The sequence below is a fragment of the Onychomys torridus genome, chromosome 4 (assembly GCF_903995425.1).
Source record: "Onychomys torridus chromosome 4, mOncTor1.1, whole genome shotgun sequence".
Classification (NCBI taxonomy): domain Eukaryota; kingdom Metazoa; phylum Chordata; class Mammalia; order Rodentia; family Cricetidae; genus Onychomys; species Onychomys torridus.
In genome coordinates, this window is record NC_050446.1 from 119,861,144 (window position 1) to 119,877,139 (window position 15,996).

General features: G+C 37.8%; 1 protein-coding gene across 13 annotated transcripts in view; it reads left to right on the plus strand.

The window, feature by feature from the left end:
* Positions 1–15,996, plus strand: part of Ptprt (protein tyrosine phosphatase receptor type T) — a 1,144,051-nt gene that overhangs the window by 922,664 nt on the left and 205,391 nt on the right. For all 13 annotated transcript variants that reach the window (XM_036185148.1, XM_036185155.1, XM_036185146.1 and 10 more), the window contains exon 13: positions 10,863–10,899. In XM_036185148.1, coding sequence (XP_036041041.1) covers positions 10,863–10,899 — 37 coding nt within the window. The remainder of the gene's footprint in view (positions 1–10,862; positions 10,900–15,996) is intronic.

The window sequence follows — 15,996 nt, forward strand, 5'->3', positions numbered from 1 at the left end:
TGTTTTTTAATATTCTGCCAATGTATTTTTATAGTGGTTTCAGAGTATTGTGTTTGTCTTTGATCTTTGATCAAATGAGTTGGTTTTTATATGGGGTGACAGCTAATAGTCACGGTTCAGCCTTTACATAGGACTATCCAATTTTCTCAACAGTATTCATTGAAATAACCACTATCTCTACAATGCATGGTTTGAGTGAGTTTGTCTGGATTCATTTGCTTGCAGGTATGTTTGTTTCTCGGATCTTAATTCTCTTCATTAGCCTATGCATCCATTTTTGTGCCAGTACCATGTTGTTTTGGTTATGAGGCTTCTATAGTATGACTTCAAATTTGGTGTTGTGAGGCCTCCAGCTTTCATATTTCCCTTAGATTGTCTTGGTTGTTTGATTCCTTTTCCTATATGAAATTTAGGATTTTCCCTGGTTATATGAAGAATGGCATTGACTTTTTAATGAAAATTGCATTAATTGTGCAAAGGGCTGTGAATAATAAGGACAGTTTTACAAATTGAATTCTTCCAACCCATGAACATAGAAAGTCTTTTTGTTGTTGTTTCTTTGTTTCTTCAAATTCATCTGTTTTGTTACAGCCATTGTAAATGTCTTTTACATCCTTGGTGAAATGATTTCTGTGTTTTTAAAGTGCTTTCAAAGGTGATTGCCTTTTTGTATTTTGGGGCTTCTTTCTCAGCATGCTAGTTACTGGTTTAGAACTGTTCCAAGTTTGTGTGTTGGCTTTGTGTCTTTCCTTCTTACCTAATCTCTGTTGTTTATAGTAATCTTTTGCAAATAGATAATTTGATATTTCCTCTTTCCATTTGTATATCTTGTATTTCACTTGTCTGATTTTTCTGTTCTAGTGCAAAATTGAATAGGAGTGATGAAGGCAAGCCCAGAAGGCATATAATCCTAGCTACACAAGAGGCTAGAGCAAGAAGATCACAAGTTCAAGACCAGAATTAGCTACAGTATGAATTTTAAAATCAATTTGGTCAACTTAGAAAATATCTGTCTCAAGTTTTTGAAAATTGAAAAAAAAGAGAAGGTAATATAGCTCTATGGTAAAGTATTTGCCTAGCATTTCAGAGGTCCCAGGTCCAAGCCCCCATACTTGAAAAGAATAAAATATGATGAGAATAGATACCTTTTAATTATTCAATACATTTGAGAGAATACATTCTGCTTTGCTCATACCCAGTCTGATATTGGCTGTGAGTTTATTATATTTTGATTTTATTCTGTTGAAGAGCCAAATTCTATACCTATTTCTTAGGGATTTTGTGACAAAAGAATGTTGAATTTATCAAATGTCCTTGGTTTGTATGTTTATTTTTGTATCTTTTGAGATGAGCATAGGATCTGTATTTGACGATATTGTTGTGGTGTATTTCATTTCTATGACAGAACCATCCTTGCACTCCTAGAATAATTCCAATTCAACTTTGGAGGCCATCATTTTCAATAGCTATTGGATTCAATTTACTACTATTTTGTTGAAAAGTAACTCTAGGTTCATTCAAGATGTTGGTGAATAATTTTCTTTCTGCTTTTCTCTCCTTTTTTTTTCCTGTGTCCTTATTTGAGGATAATAAAAATCAAAATCAGCAAAGGAACATCAGCATTAAACTATACTACAAAGTGAATGGGCCTTTATAGGTCATTTCAACCAGTAACTACACAACACACATTGTTTTTATCATCACATGGGGATTATTTGATATTTTTTCCCTACTCCTTAACTGATTTTTGGCTTAGTAGTTCTATTATGCTATGTCCTCTATTTAATATTACCTAGTTAATTTCCCCTGAGCTCTAGATATTCTTTCAGTACATAGATTCAAACTTATATTACTTCAAGTAACCTCTTGGACTATTGTTTACCTGTCCAAACGTTTTTCTGGCAAATAGGGGGATCTATGTATGCATGTGTGGTATATTTTTTGTCTTACTTTTAGGCCACTTTTTAATGACTCTTAATTTTTCTCTTTTTTTCATTTTCATAGTCATTTTTTGGTTTTTCTCTTCAAATGTGTATTAGATTTTTCCCTTGGGATCCTTGTAATTAATCGTCCATTCTGAAGTGATTTTGTTTCTTTTTTTTTTTACTTCCTTATGAGTTAAACTAACTCTCTTTGCATTTTTTCCCTCTGATTTCTGTAACATTTCTGCTTTTAATTTGTCTATTTTATAAATGAAAGTTTCTTCAAGAATATTCAATTTATTGTAAAATGTTGTTACCTTTGTTTTCCCCCTTTGCCTGTTTGTTTTTCTGGTAGGAATACTTCCATTATCTGCATGTGGTTGCTTCATTATTTATTCAGGATTTTATTGTGCAGATTTAAAGTGGCTTACCAAATTTACAATTCACAGACACTCTGATCTGACATGATAGTGCCATATAAGACTTAAAAGATTTTTTATCCTATGTTTATAAGGGGCATGGGTATGAACACGTGTGGAAGATCAGAGGATAATTTTCAAGAATCTCTTTTTTCCTTCTACCATGTAGGGTCATAGAATTAAACCAGGTCATTGGGCTTGGTGGCAAGCACCTTCACACACTGAGCCTTCTAGCCAGTCCCTGCAGTATAGATTTACTGAATGTTTATTCTGAACCATTGATGGTGAGTTTTTATTGTCATTTGTTTACTTTTGAGACCTTTTGCCCTCTGTGATGGCTTGTGTTCATAGACATAGACACATTTCATTCATGTATGTTTCTTACCATGTTGCCAACAGAGACTATGGTATACTAATAATATTCTGTTTGTTAATTTTGTTGAGGTTGAAGACATTGACTGGTTAATTTTGTTTTCCTGTGTTGTTTCTGAAACTATGCTGGAATATTTGATGCTATACAGTTACTGATTTATTCAACTACTCATAGCCAATAGGGATGTATGTTCATTTGGTGGTAGGAGATGGTGATATAATCAGAAGAATCAATGATAAAATCTAAGTTTTTTCGGTTTTGTTTATTTGTTTTGTTTTTTCTTAATAACTGAGTATCAAGTTGATGGAAGAACTTTTAGCCTAGTGGTAGATTATGTAGGAGTAGAGGTGGTGTGGGTAGATAGAATTCTTTTCAAGTTCTGCATATTTGATTATAAATATCTCAAGTGTATAGCTATTTTGAGACTTAATATCAAGAGAAACAGTGTGAGAAACAAATTTGGGAACCATGAAGACTGAATGTTCAAAGATTGTTGGTCAAGCAAGGGATAAATATCTAGCCAAAAAAAAAAAAAAAAAAGCAACTGGGAAAAGATACACAGGTAGGAAGCCTGAAATGCAGAATAACCCAGAAGTCAAGAGCGTAAAAGGGGTCAGGGAAAGAGTGATCGGTTGCAGCTAATGATGGCAGGTCAAGGAAGATGGAGTTGGAACAGCAGCAATTAAAAATGAACTTGGGCTGCTCTTCCCTTACCTTAACGTGAACCTCTGACTGAAGGGAGGTGCAAAAAGAAGGTGAACTGAAGCAATAGAATCACCTGGGGAAAACATTCAAGTGAAGATTTGAGAGGTTTAAGTTTAGCTGTAAATTTTATGAATAAGTTGACATGTGACTTAGGAATTTCCTCCTTAGAGCTGGACTCCAGGTTCTGCCTATTGAAAGAACCATAGTCTGATGCTACCCAGAAATACCTTACAAGGTGGTAATGGACAGGTCCACCTAGCACAATGTGTCATCCCTCTAGTTTCACTTTGATGACTAAGGATTCACAGGCACTAGCCCACATGCTTAGTAGTAACCTAAGTCAAATACCATTCTGGCCAATTAAAACTACAATTAAAAGGCATCCCTTAAGCATTCTCCACCGAGGAGTCTCTCTCACTACTTCTTAATGATGCTGAGTCTCCCCAAGTTTCCAGAGCACATATGCTTCCCTTTGCTGCCTCTGACATTCTGACTCCTCTCAGCTTCCTGTGTCAAATCAAATCAGAATTCTTTACATTGAAAACTGCTTCAGCCTGTTTGTTCTCTGCCATCTTTGTATGCCTACATATGACTCAAGAAAAACAAACAAACAAAAAACAAAACAAAACAAAAAACCAGGTGAATGGCAAAGGGGTGTTTGCATACAGATACCCAGAAAAGAAGGCCACTTACTTAAAGGTTATTTTGTATTTCAGCCTGACTTGCCATCTGTGTAGCCTTGGAAAATGTCATTTAATCTTGTCTTCTGAGTGGAAAAAAAGCAGGGGGAGGGGTTATTGTAGTGTTCATAACCTAGTTGAAGAACAGAAAGATATAAAACATGCAGAGTGGAGTTATTTTAAAGATGTCCCTAGCACTTATTTCATGGAATTGATCCCATAGAAGACAAAGACCAGCTTAAAGATCAGGGGACTCAAGTTGTGGGAAACCTGGGCTGAAGATGCAGTGATTGTCCGAGCCAGAAACCCTGTTATACACAAGTATGAAGTGAGAAACCTTGTTATACATAAGCATGGACTATGGTAATGGAGAACAAAGATGTGTGTTTAATTCCAAAGGCAAGGGGAAGCTGCAGAACTGTTGAAGGACCACTGCAGGACTCCACCTGTCCAACCCTTTACCAGTCATCTTAGTTAGTCTCTTCCACCACCTTCTCTATCTCATTTCATTATTACCCGCAGTCTGTTCCCCTATACATGGTTTTGGCATGTTAAAAAATATCTAAACTGAAATTTGCATTCTTCCTATTTATATAACTCTCTTGCTTTTAAAGTATAGAGCAAACTGTTATATATAGCTTCTTCTCACACCATGGCTCAAGTAATTTGTTGTGATTATAGCCACTCCAGACTTCTTTATATCTTCACTGAATGCTTCATTTTCCTACTTCAAATGTTTGGCACATCTGTTCTTGAGTATGGACAACCCTTCTTGACACTTCATATATCTGACTCCTACTTCTCTTCCAGGTGTTATACTGAACATTCTTTCAAAGCTGTAAAGCATCCCCCTTCTCTCCTACAGCCCACTCTGTTTTCTTTACACATTTATAGCATATAACACCTTTGACTCCTATTTCTTATGGCTACTTGCAATTAAATATTCAGTCATTAAATGTTCATCTTCATCCCAAGTGTGACAACCTACAAAGGCAAAGACCATGTCTATTTTGTTCATCATTGTGGCTGTGGTACCCAGAACAAAGCCAGATACATAGTGATCATTCAGAGAGTGTCGGTTGAACCACTGACCAAGGAATAATGAACAAAGGGTTAAGTAAGTTATCAGGCTCTTGGGTCTTAGAAGAAATGTAAGGTATAAGCCAGAGTAGCTGGAAAAACTACCTCAAGATTGCAAACTGAAGGTCAAGTCCTATCAGACTAAGTGAGGAATTTCAGTATTAGAGAAGACAAAGACCCAAGATAGGGAACTGGGAAAAGCATTTGAAAACTATGAGGTCAGAGTAAAAGCCTCATTATAGTACATCAAGAATCTAATGGGATGATACAGCAAGAACTACAAGTATTATCCACTTTTCCAAGGCTTTTTGATTTGGAGGGGGCATAATATATCTTAATTCTATGCCTCCTGAATAAAAGTGTTGGGTACATGTGGATGCCATAGGTCCTTGCACTGAGATCTTACAATTGCAGTATTTGTTAAAGGATGGATGGGTGTATTATTAGGTAAGTCAGACTCGGCTTATAATAAAAGGCATTTGTAGACATAATGTAGGTAATAGTGTAAAAACTGATTTGCAAAAGGCAAGATACAATAGAGTGGTATCAAGAATAAAAAATGCAAAATACTGGAAAGGCAGGAATAGTGCTGATAGCTAAGACAAGATTCAGTATTTGAGAATGTCCTCAGGATGATCCAGCTTTTCCACAAAAGGAGCTTTTTCTCTGTCATTTGATTATGAGAAACAGAGCCACAGAGAGAGAAGGTAACTTGTTCAGTCTTGCACAGCTCTGGCAGAGCCTAGAGTAGAGTGGTAGTCTCAACACAAGTACTGAAGTGAGGTTGTTATAAGTTCTACTCCAATCAAATATGCACCTGCATGAAAATTGTTAAGTTTATGGCAGGAAGGATATGAGTGGGGTATAAAAGATGAGAAAGTAATGTGTGTTTCTCCAACACAGATTATAGACCCAGAGTAAGGTATGGTAGAGATAGAACAGAAAATACTATACCCTCCAAGTTCTTCTACAATCTGAGCACAGAAAAAGTACTTCCTGCTTGTTAATCTGATCGGGACTCTAGACATATGCACACTGGCCAGACCTCCCATGTAATAGAATTTATGGTGTCCAGCACGGCTCCAGTTTGCTTGCTGACAATCCAATCAACCAGAAGGTCAAGGGAGTGACTCAGTGCTTTGTAATTCTTTACCTAATTCTAACCAACAAAGACAAATTGCTTATAGAATTAAAGCTGTCAGGAATGTAGGAAAAAGTGAACATGTCAGCTTCATGTTTGTGAAAGTCAGGAAGACTTAGTGTAACAAGACATATGCTCTACCTTATAAAAAACAGACTTTGCCAAGTGCAGAGTTGAAGGTATGGTGCAAAGAAATGACTTGGTTTTCAGGCTTGAAAGTATGAAGGGGAAAATGATTCTAGGTTAAGTTAGGAAACCTCATAAATGATACAGGGAGCAAGAGTAGATGATGGAACAAACCCTTGTAGTTATCCAAGATTCCCACCCATATGAATACACATTTTAAAAAATTCCCAGAGAAGGCAGGTTAGTCTTCACTTTTTCAGAAAAGAAGGGCTGAGAAGGAGCCTAGAAGAGACATCTGGGATGTTGGTGACATGGGGTCTTTTTAGAATTGGGTGCTTGTCATAAATGTTTACTTGATGAAAATTTGTCAGATTGTATTTAAGATGTATTCTTGTAGGTCATGTCTTATTAACAGTACAATTACATTCCCTTCAGGATCTCTCTTCATACTTAGAATTACCCATTAGTTAGAATAACAATAGTACTTTGCTTATTCATTTAGTATTTTCTTGTTAAAATTTTTATTTTGTGTGTATGAGTGCTTTGCATGCATGTGTTTTTGTGCACCACATGTATGCCTGATGCCCTCTAGAGCTAGAAGAGAGCACTGGATCCCTTGGAACTAGAGTGAAGATCATTGTGAGCTCCTGTGCGGGTGCTGTAAACTTAACCTAGATCCTCTACAAGGGCAGCAAATACTTTTAACCACTGAACCACTACTCCAGCCCTAACTTAATATTTCTTATATTAACCATTCTATGTGAACCATGGCCCTCACAATCACTTCAGTTGTAGTAACTTATTCATGTTCTGCTGTGTTGATGTGCCACCCCTTCCTTCACCATGCCTGTATAGTTAGACAAACACATTGCTCTAAGTTTTCACTCTGGATCCAACATGTTTAATCAGAAGGCCGGTTTCTGTGTTCAAGATTATTCTGTAAGAGCACCTTCTTAGATGTAGCAAGATTGGATTGGATCTTTTTAAAGTTAAGATAAGTACAGTCAGTCTCCTGCCTGCATTCACAGGTGCAGAATCATGGATTTGGAGGACAGACTTAAGGAACTTGACCATCTGTGGTTTTGATATCCATGGAGGTTCTGGACACCATCTTGTTGTTAGTGTTTTCCTGCCTGGCCTACAGTCAGGACAAATCTCTCTCACCTGCCAGGCCCATAGACGCTCAGACCCAACCAAGTAAACACACAGAAACTTATATTGCTTACAAACTGTATGGCCATGGCAGGCTTTTTGTTATCTAGTTCTTCTATCTTAAATTAATCCGTTTCTATTAGTCTATACTTTGCCTCGTGGCTCACAGCTTACCATTACCTTACATCTTGTCATGGCAGCGGCTGGCCATATCTTTCTCCCTTCCCCTTCCTCTTCCCAGAATTCTCTTCTTTGCTTGTCTGCCTATACTTCCTGCCTGGCTATTGGCCAATCAACATTTTATTTATACAGAGTGATATCAACAGTACCATCTAGCTTGAATATCAAAGGATGACTATATTTTTAAATTACTCCAACAGTCTTGACTTCATCCAACCTTCACCCACTGCTATATGCAACTACCATGCATAAAATGGCAAGTTTCCTTATATAATGTTTTCCAAATCTTTTTCCTTTGCACTTATATGAAGTTGATGAGTCCCTGACTCTTGTCTTACACCTCTCCCACTCTTCAGTTGCTCAGGGGTAGTCAGTGTGATACCACCATTTGGGGGCTTCAGTTTTCTGAGGGTCACATTATCTCAAACTATCTCAAGCCCTTTAAACTAAGCCCAGAGCTGAAAACCAACAGGAATTTAAGGAGCTTCCTCTTTCTCCAAATACGAAACACAAACTATTAGTTTGTTCACTTTAACATCATATACACACTTTAACTTATTTGTAACTTCAGCCTTTTCAATCAGTTCTCTTCTTTACGTGTCTTTTTGGTCATTATTTTCTTTCTGTCTTCTTATTATGTTCTTTAATTAAAAAGTAATCTTTTCTTTGAAATATAACAAGTTTTAATTTTCATGTGTAATCCTAAAAGGAATACTTCAAATATTTGAACTATTATTTGTTGAACTGTTTAACATTTATGATTTTCATCTTGTGAAATGGAGTTATTTTTTACAGGGACATTTTCCTAATGAAAAAAGAAATGCTCATTCAAAGAACAAGTTGGGCCAACCCAACATTGTTTCTTGAAGAGGCACCTCAGGCTGGTGGATTAAGCAACTGCAGTAGGCAGAGGAGCTATATCTGCAATGAACTTGACCATCATCTCGAGCCTCTACTGTGCAGAAGTAACAAAGCATGAGCACTCAAGTTGTTTAAGAAATCTGAATGCTTGAGCAGTCAGGAGAACTGATAACCAGTTAGTTGAAAGGTTCTGATGTACAAGTGAATGTCAGTCAGGACAAAAGCTTTTATATATATAACAGGCCTCTACCACTGGCATTCTCCTGGTTACTCCTAGCTAATAATTTGGATGAAATGTTAGAAAAAATGCTTTCTAAAATTTCAAAGGTAGTAGAAATAGGATAGGTTATTAGAATCAGATCAAAGAAGATAGAACCTATACTAGTAAATATGATTCTGTACATTGGCTATGTTACTAGAAGCTCAATATAAGTAATGAAAATAGCAATAGTCTAGATAACATATATATGTATATATGTATGTATATGGACAAGGCCTAATAAAGACTGTGCCCTCTTATTCCCATGATTGCACACTAAGAGACACAAAAGAGAAGGTATCCCAGGATGAATAGCAAAGGTGACTCAGAAGACTTGAACTCTTATCTTAGGGGAGTTTGCTGACAAAGAACATTCATGATAGGACAACTATCTCTTAGTATTCTAACCATTTTCCTCTGCAAGCAAGGGTAGACTTCCTGTGTGGGCAGGAGCAAGAATTGGGGAAGCAGGCTTAATTACAGGGAGCTGTACTTGAGCTAATCAAAATTGTAGCATTCAAAGGTGTACATAGATGGACCAGACTCTGCCAACAACATTGTCATTTACTCTCTGCTTCTGGATGTAAGATGTGGAAGATTCCATTTCCCTTGCTCACTGAAAGTGAAGTGTGGCCATATAATTAGTTCTAGCCAATGAAACAGGAGTAGAAATGACAGTGTCACTTCTGATTCAAAGTATTCAATTTCTAGGGTTTGCCTTTTCACCATTTGTTCCCTTTGGGTAAAATGGATTGAGCAGTTTCCTTGATCATTCAGAGTAAATAAGTGATTTACATGCCACCCCAACACCATCTCTCAGACCCAGCCGTACACCTATGTGGGAGTGGTAGTTTGAGTAGAGTACCAGTAGCCTTTGCTGTTTCTATCCATTGAAGTCTGTGGGGTTTATTATTGCAACATGGTCTTTCTAACCTGATGGACCCAAATGCCTTCAAGAAATAATGGATCCTATAATAAGCTCTGGGTTCTTGAAAGATACTTGGTTTGGCATCTCACACCTTTGCATTCCTTGTTTTTACTTGCTTTGCTACATTGTTTTCAAACTGAAATTTACTCAGATGGGATTTCCAGGACCTCTTGGCAAATGAATTCCGGTAAAGAAGGCTAAGAAGATTCTCCTTATGAGCACACTTTGCTGTAACTCCACAGCATGCCAGCAATGTCACAGATTTATGGAAGCTTTTCTCTTGGGAAACAGCTAAGAGTTGACCCAGTAAAGATTTTATATACAGAGTAATAGACACACAGATAGGCAGACAAAGAGGCACACACACACACACACACACACACACACACACACACACACACACACACATATACACGCACGCGCTCGGGGAGGGAGAGAGGGAAAGAGGGAGGGAGGGAGGGAGGAAGAAAGCTTTAGTCATAAAGACTATGAAACACATCAAAGATTTCAGCATCAAAGCAACTTTTTGGTACATGAACTTTGTGGTTTGATTCATAACAATAACACACATCACACAGTCTTGACTCTTGTCAAGTGTCCATTTAGTCTGTCCAGGTAGATGCTTTGCTGCTTATAACTAAGTTTCCAAAGGTAGGCTGGGGTCCATCTGCTAATTCACATCCAAGAACAACACACCCTGTAAATTCTCACATAACCACTGAACATTGCTAAACTTTCTGAGTGCTGGAATATTTACAAAGTAGTTCTGTCTAGTGAAAAGGTTTATGAGGTAGTAGGTGCCATGAAACAAACAGAACAACATATGTTCTAAGCCTGAGAGGAAATAAAGAGCTGAAATTCAAAGGTGATCCCAATGGCAGGGGGTGCGGGGGGATAGAAAGGACAAATTTTAAACTATAATTAAATACATGCACATACATATGTATATGTACAAATCTCTAAGTATTTTTATATAATAATCCTTATATAATCAACAATTAATTAACTGCTGTCTCATTCTTTTTGTTGTTCCCAGGAGACAAAAATCAACTGTGTGCGTCTGGCTACAAAAGGTACGTGGACCTGTCCTTGTCTGACTCTAGCTGTTCTTCGGCAATACAAGTATTGCTCCTTGTGTTCCCACAAGGGAAGTTTAGGCAACAGTGTCTAAAACCAAAAGGAAATAATTATTTTTGTTGGGGTCATTTGCATCTATGCCATGTGTCTCCAAAGAATACATTCATAACATAGAGCTTAAAGCATAATAACTCCAAACATATTTATTGGATGGATAGATGGATTTTACAATGAATATAAAATACTTTAAAATTTTATTATATATATATATATGTATACATTCATTGTATTTGTGTCTATGTTTGTGGGGTGTTGTTCTTTAAGCTTGTCTATTAGACCTGTAGTTGAGGTTTTATACTTTATTTAGTTAGTGCATGGCTTTCAAGTATGAGGTGATTAGTATTGCTGCCTTTAAAATGAGAAAGCAGACACTGCATTGTTATGTCCTTTGCATTTCAACACTTATCCCCCAAAACACGAAGGCAGCATTGTTCAGGCTCATCACTTTTGTTCTCCTAATTATAATTGAATTGCCTGGCTCTTTCAATTGGTACATGTTTCTGTTTATTACTTTAAAAAAAAAAACAAAATCAATGAATGGTTTGTTATCATTTAACCTATTACAAGGTTGAATGGTTAGAAATCAGGTTTATCTTTTTCTTACAGAATTGATATTTTCAACAAGAGCTTCTCCCACCAATACACAAGAAACAAAATTGAGCTCTGTTCTCTTCATTTATTCATAGCATACACAATTTCACAGTTTACTTCCAAGGGTATAAAATTTATAAATATAGTTATACATATCAGCATTGATATAATAGACAAAGGCAATGACTCAAGTTTATATATGTATATGTGAATATGTGCACATGTGTACAAACAAAGGAGTCACTACATGTGGGTAGAAAAGGAAATAGTGAGTGAGTAAGAGGACATAAAGAGAGACATAGAAGAAGAAAGAAACAGGGTGAGGAGAAATATAGCTACCAAGGCATGCTCCAAAACCTCTTAGAACTTTTCTAAATTCTAAGAATTCAGCTGCAAATATAGGCACCAAAGGGATGGTACAGGAAGAAGATGGAACATTGAGACTCTTGGTGGTAAGAAGTCCCTGACTTGTTCCCTCTAAGGAACTCAAATGACTCTGTGAAAAGAGATAAAATAGTCTTGAGGCAGGAGAACTGACGGCCTGCAGACAAAAATGACACAAATCGCAGACCTTGGCAGGCTTTACCACTGAAGAAAACAGATAATGTAGAAGGAAGAACACCATCAATTGGATAGCACTGGGGCTCTAGATAGAAATCAAGAAGCTGGGTGTCTACAGCATCCCATGTAAATAGGCAGCCAGAGAGGGGTGAGAAAATTCCTTTGTCATGGTAATACCCATGGCTTCCCAGTACTTTTTTACTCTATGCAAGGAAATAGCCAAGATGAGTGCTCTTCCTGCTGTGGGTTCTAGCAACACACTGAGACATAAGCTCCTCCAAAGAGTTCTTTACTAGGTCTATTTTACCTGAGAACTGGGAACATGTGACTTGAGAGGCAACAGGTACATAGAAGGGTAATGGGATGATATATAAGACTGTTCTTTCCCACCAGTGTCAGGAACACATTCTTCAGATGTATAGAATGCTACTATGCTGACTTCTCCAAGGACACATTGCTGGTCAGATGGAGAATGGCAATGCCATTAGAAGAACTAGAACAGACATGCTGCCTATCTCTCCATATTATAACTGTGTCTCCTCTTGTGTGACCTTAGGTTAGAGTGTTTCTTTAGCAGCACAGGTAAAGTGTGTGTGTGAAATGGTAGGGATACATGGATGAATGTGTGAATTCCTAGCTGATTAAGCATAGGCAATACTTTTAAGGGCATTTCCAGCACCCATGTCCTACTTCTGTAGTACAATGAGATTCAACACTTCCTCCCAAAAACTAGAGACTCCATCACCACTTGGAAAAAGGGTAGAGAACTACCTAACACAGAATGCCAACATATCATTGTTCAGGGAGCCATCCCTCATTATAGTCCCAGAGAAGAAAGATTCTTGAGTAATACAACACTAGGCCTAAGGGAAGAGATTCATGTTTGGTCCATGTATATTCCATGCCAGTCACAACACTTGAAACATCCCAGAGTCAATCAAAAGCAAATGCTGCCTGGATCTGTGTATTGCCCATAAGGCACTGAAATGAAGGAAAGATACATGACTCATTCCATTCCTTTTTTACTACCTAGATCAAATTTCTTTTTAGTGGGATTTTTGCTATAGATATGTTTTTGCAGGGGGAAATATGATGCCTGGAATTCCACAGGAATCGGGCATTTATATGTCATCACTATCTCTTTATGAATCTCTACCTTTCAGCCATTTTGGCATCTTTTTTGGGCATCTGCTGACAGACATTCCATATCTGGAAGGAAAACACATGCCTGACACAGGCCCACACTTCAGTGATAAAGTAACTTGCTGTTGTCTTGTCCGTGACCTTGGGTTCTCTATATTGTCCATGGTCACCTGTATGAATCCCATAATGCCAGATAATTATCATGTATTTCAGCCCTAAGTACTTGTTTGGGGTCATTCTGTATTGACCCAAAACCATTACCTGTTATGTTACATACTCAGTAGCTCTAATTTGTGTCTCCCTGTTATCTCTAGAAGCAGAGCCTGAGGCAAGGATACTAAGAGGCATGTTCTAGTGCTCTGTTCAGGGAGGGCTCTCAAAAGTTGGAAAAGCGAATGGGATGGGCTGAGCAAGAGTCTTTTCCAGGCAAGGTTGAACTAAGACTAGATCTACAGTGTATACACATTTCTCTGAAGTTGTCTTTCCTCATAGTAAGAAGATACCCTAGTCTTCATCAGACTTTGGCTCCCTTCTCTACCACAGTCTCTCAGATAGTTACAGAAGAAGTAACAAAGGTGAACCTTAGACCAGAGTTGAGAAAGTTCTGGTTGTAAGCTCTTAGTCACATTCTGAGGCTGCACAAACCTGATGTGAAGAACTGGGTGCCAAACCAAAAGCCTCTTTCTACTGCCTCTAACTCCAACAAGACTCCTGGAAAGATTATACCATCGTGTTGAGGGCAGCACAATTCTACTAGAGTTGTTCCAAGTGTGAAAGATTCTAAAACATTCCAGAATTCCTTTGCAAAGCACAGTTCAGTCCTGGTAACAGACCTTCTCAGAGCTGTGGAGAGAAAAATCACAATAATGGATAAACAAACACTGTTTTAGTTTGGAAACAAAAAATGCAGACTTTGAAAAAAGGCAGTAGAAAACCAATGTGCAAAGATGATTGAATTAAATTTGGGTTCTTATTATTTTTTGGGTTTTTTGTTTTAATGTAAGAAATAAGGGAGATACTATAGAATCATTAAATGGAGCTGATCTTTGGAAGACTGGGGATGGATTCAACTTGAGCAACTTATGGGAAATGAAAGCAAAACATGATTAAAAGCCCTGCTAGGAATCTGTGAATATTATAGAAGAAGGGGTGGAAAGAATGTAAGAGCTGGAAGATTGGGGAAAAGGGCTGTGACATGCCATCTAGGCAAGAGACAGTCATTACAATCAGGAAACCACGGCAACTGTACGTGCTTTCATTGAGTCTTCACAAGAATGGACCCATCAATAGTCAGGCATGAACAGAAGAGGATGGGAGGTAGCTAACTCTCACTGTAGAACTATTTGTTACTACTGATAAGTTAAGGGGAAGGAGAGCTATTGCCTTTAATTGTGTAGCCCCTTGTGACCCACCAGACTCTAGTGGACAATTCCAACCCAATGAACACACAGATGACCCTGGTAAAACTAAATGAGTCACAGAATCAACCCATAAATCTTGGAAGGGAGCTTGTTGGGGAAGGGGATTGAGATGGGAGGGAGATAAGAAGGGATAGGCTGAGTGAGTAATTAGAATGTGTTTCTTCACATGTATGAAATAGTCAAAGGACTAATTTAATTTCAAGTGGTTCTTGGCTTTCCTAGAGAGTATATGGGAACTTAGAATGAGATTCTTAGAACTCAGAGGTGCTGAAGTTCAAATAAGAGATAAAACATGGAAGAAGCATGAGCCTCAATGGTAGAAGACAATTCGAGCTGTCGATGCTGAAGGAGATGTCCAAATAGCTGAATGCATGCCCTTTGGGTGGGGGCAGAGGAGGCCAAGTAGAAAATAGTCTCTGGTCATGTTACTCAGTTGCAGAACTACACCAGACAGTTCCACTTTCAGAATCTGATGGGCCCTCTTGTACCATTCTGCACTTTACTGCTTTTATCACCATGCTGGTCCCTACCAGGCTTTCCTGCATTCTATGACCTCTGTTTACCCTTTGTCCCCATCCAGGCTTCTCCCTGCTTATCTACTTCACTCCAGCACATAGTTTTTGTTCAATTATTTTTAGAATTACCTTTTATTTATTTATTTTGTGGTGTGTAGAGTGGGGCTAACGTGTCACAGAACATGTATGGAGATCAGAGGGCTACTTGAAGGAGTTTATGCTCTCCATCTACTATGTGGGTTCTAGGAATCAAACTCAAGTTGTTGGACTTAGTAGTAGTTAATCAAAGGACAAAGCAAGCCCCATTACCCACTGAGTCCTCCTAGTTTGTTTGTTTGTTTTTTTTTTTTTTAAAAAAAACTATTTATTTATTTATGGGGGAGAGTACACATGTGCATGATACATATGTGATCATCAGGGATCAGTTTAAAGGGCCAATTTTCAAATACCTTTCACCTTTTGTTTGAGACACAATTTCTCATTGGCCTGAAGGTTTTTCATGAAGGCCAGGCTAGTTTTCCCACAATCACCTAAGGATCTATGTATCTCCATCTTCTACATCACCATCACTGGGGTTACATGTGCACACCATTTTATCACAGATTTTAGGGATCTGAACTCAGGACTTCTTGCTTGCAAAGCAAGAGCATTACCAAGTAAGCTTTCTCTTTAGCTCCTCTTTTAGCTCTTGAACCTCTTGAACTATGTGAAGTTGCTTCTAACCTCAGGACTTTTTTTTTTCATCATGAGCAACCATATGTATCTGGTCACCATATGTATCAACTTAACATATAGATATCTT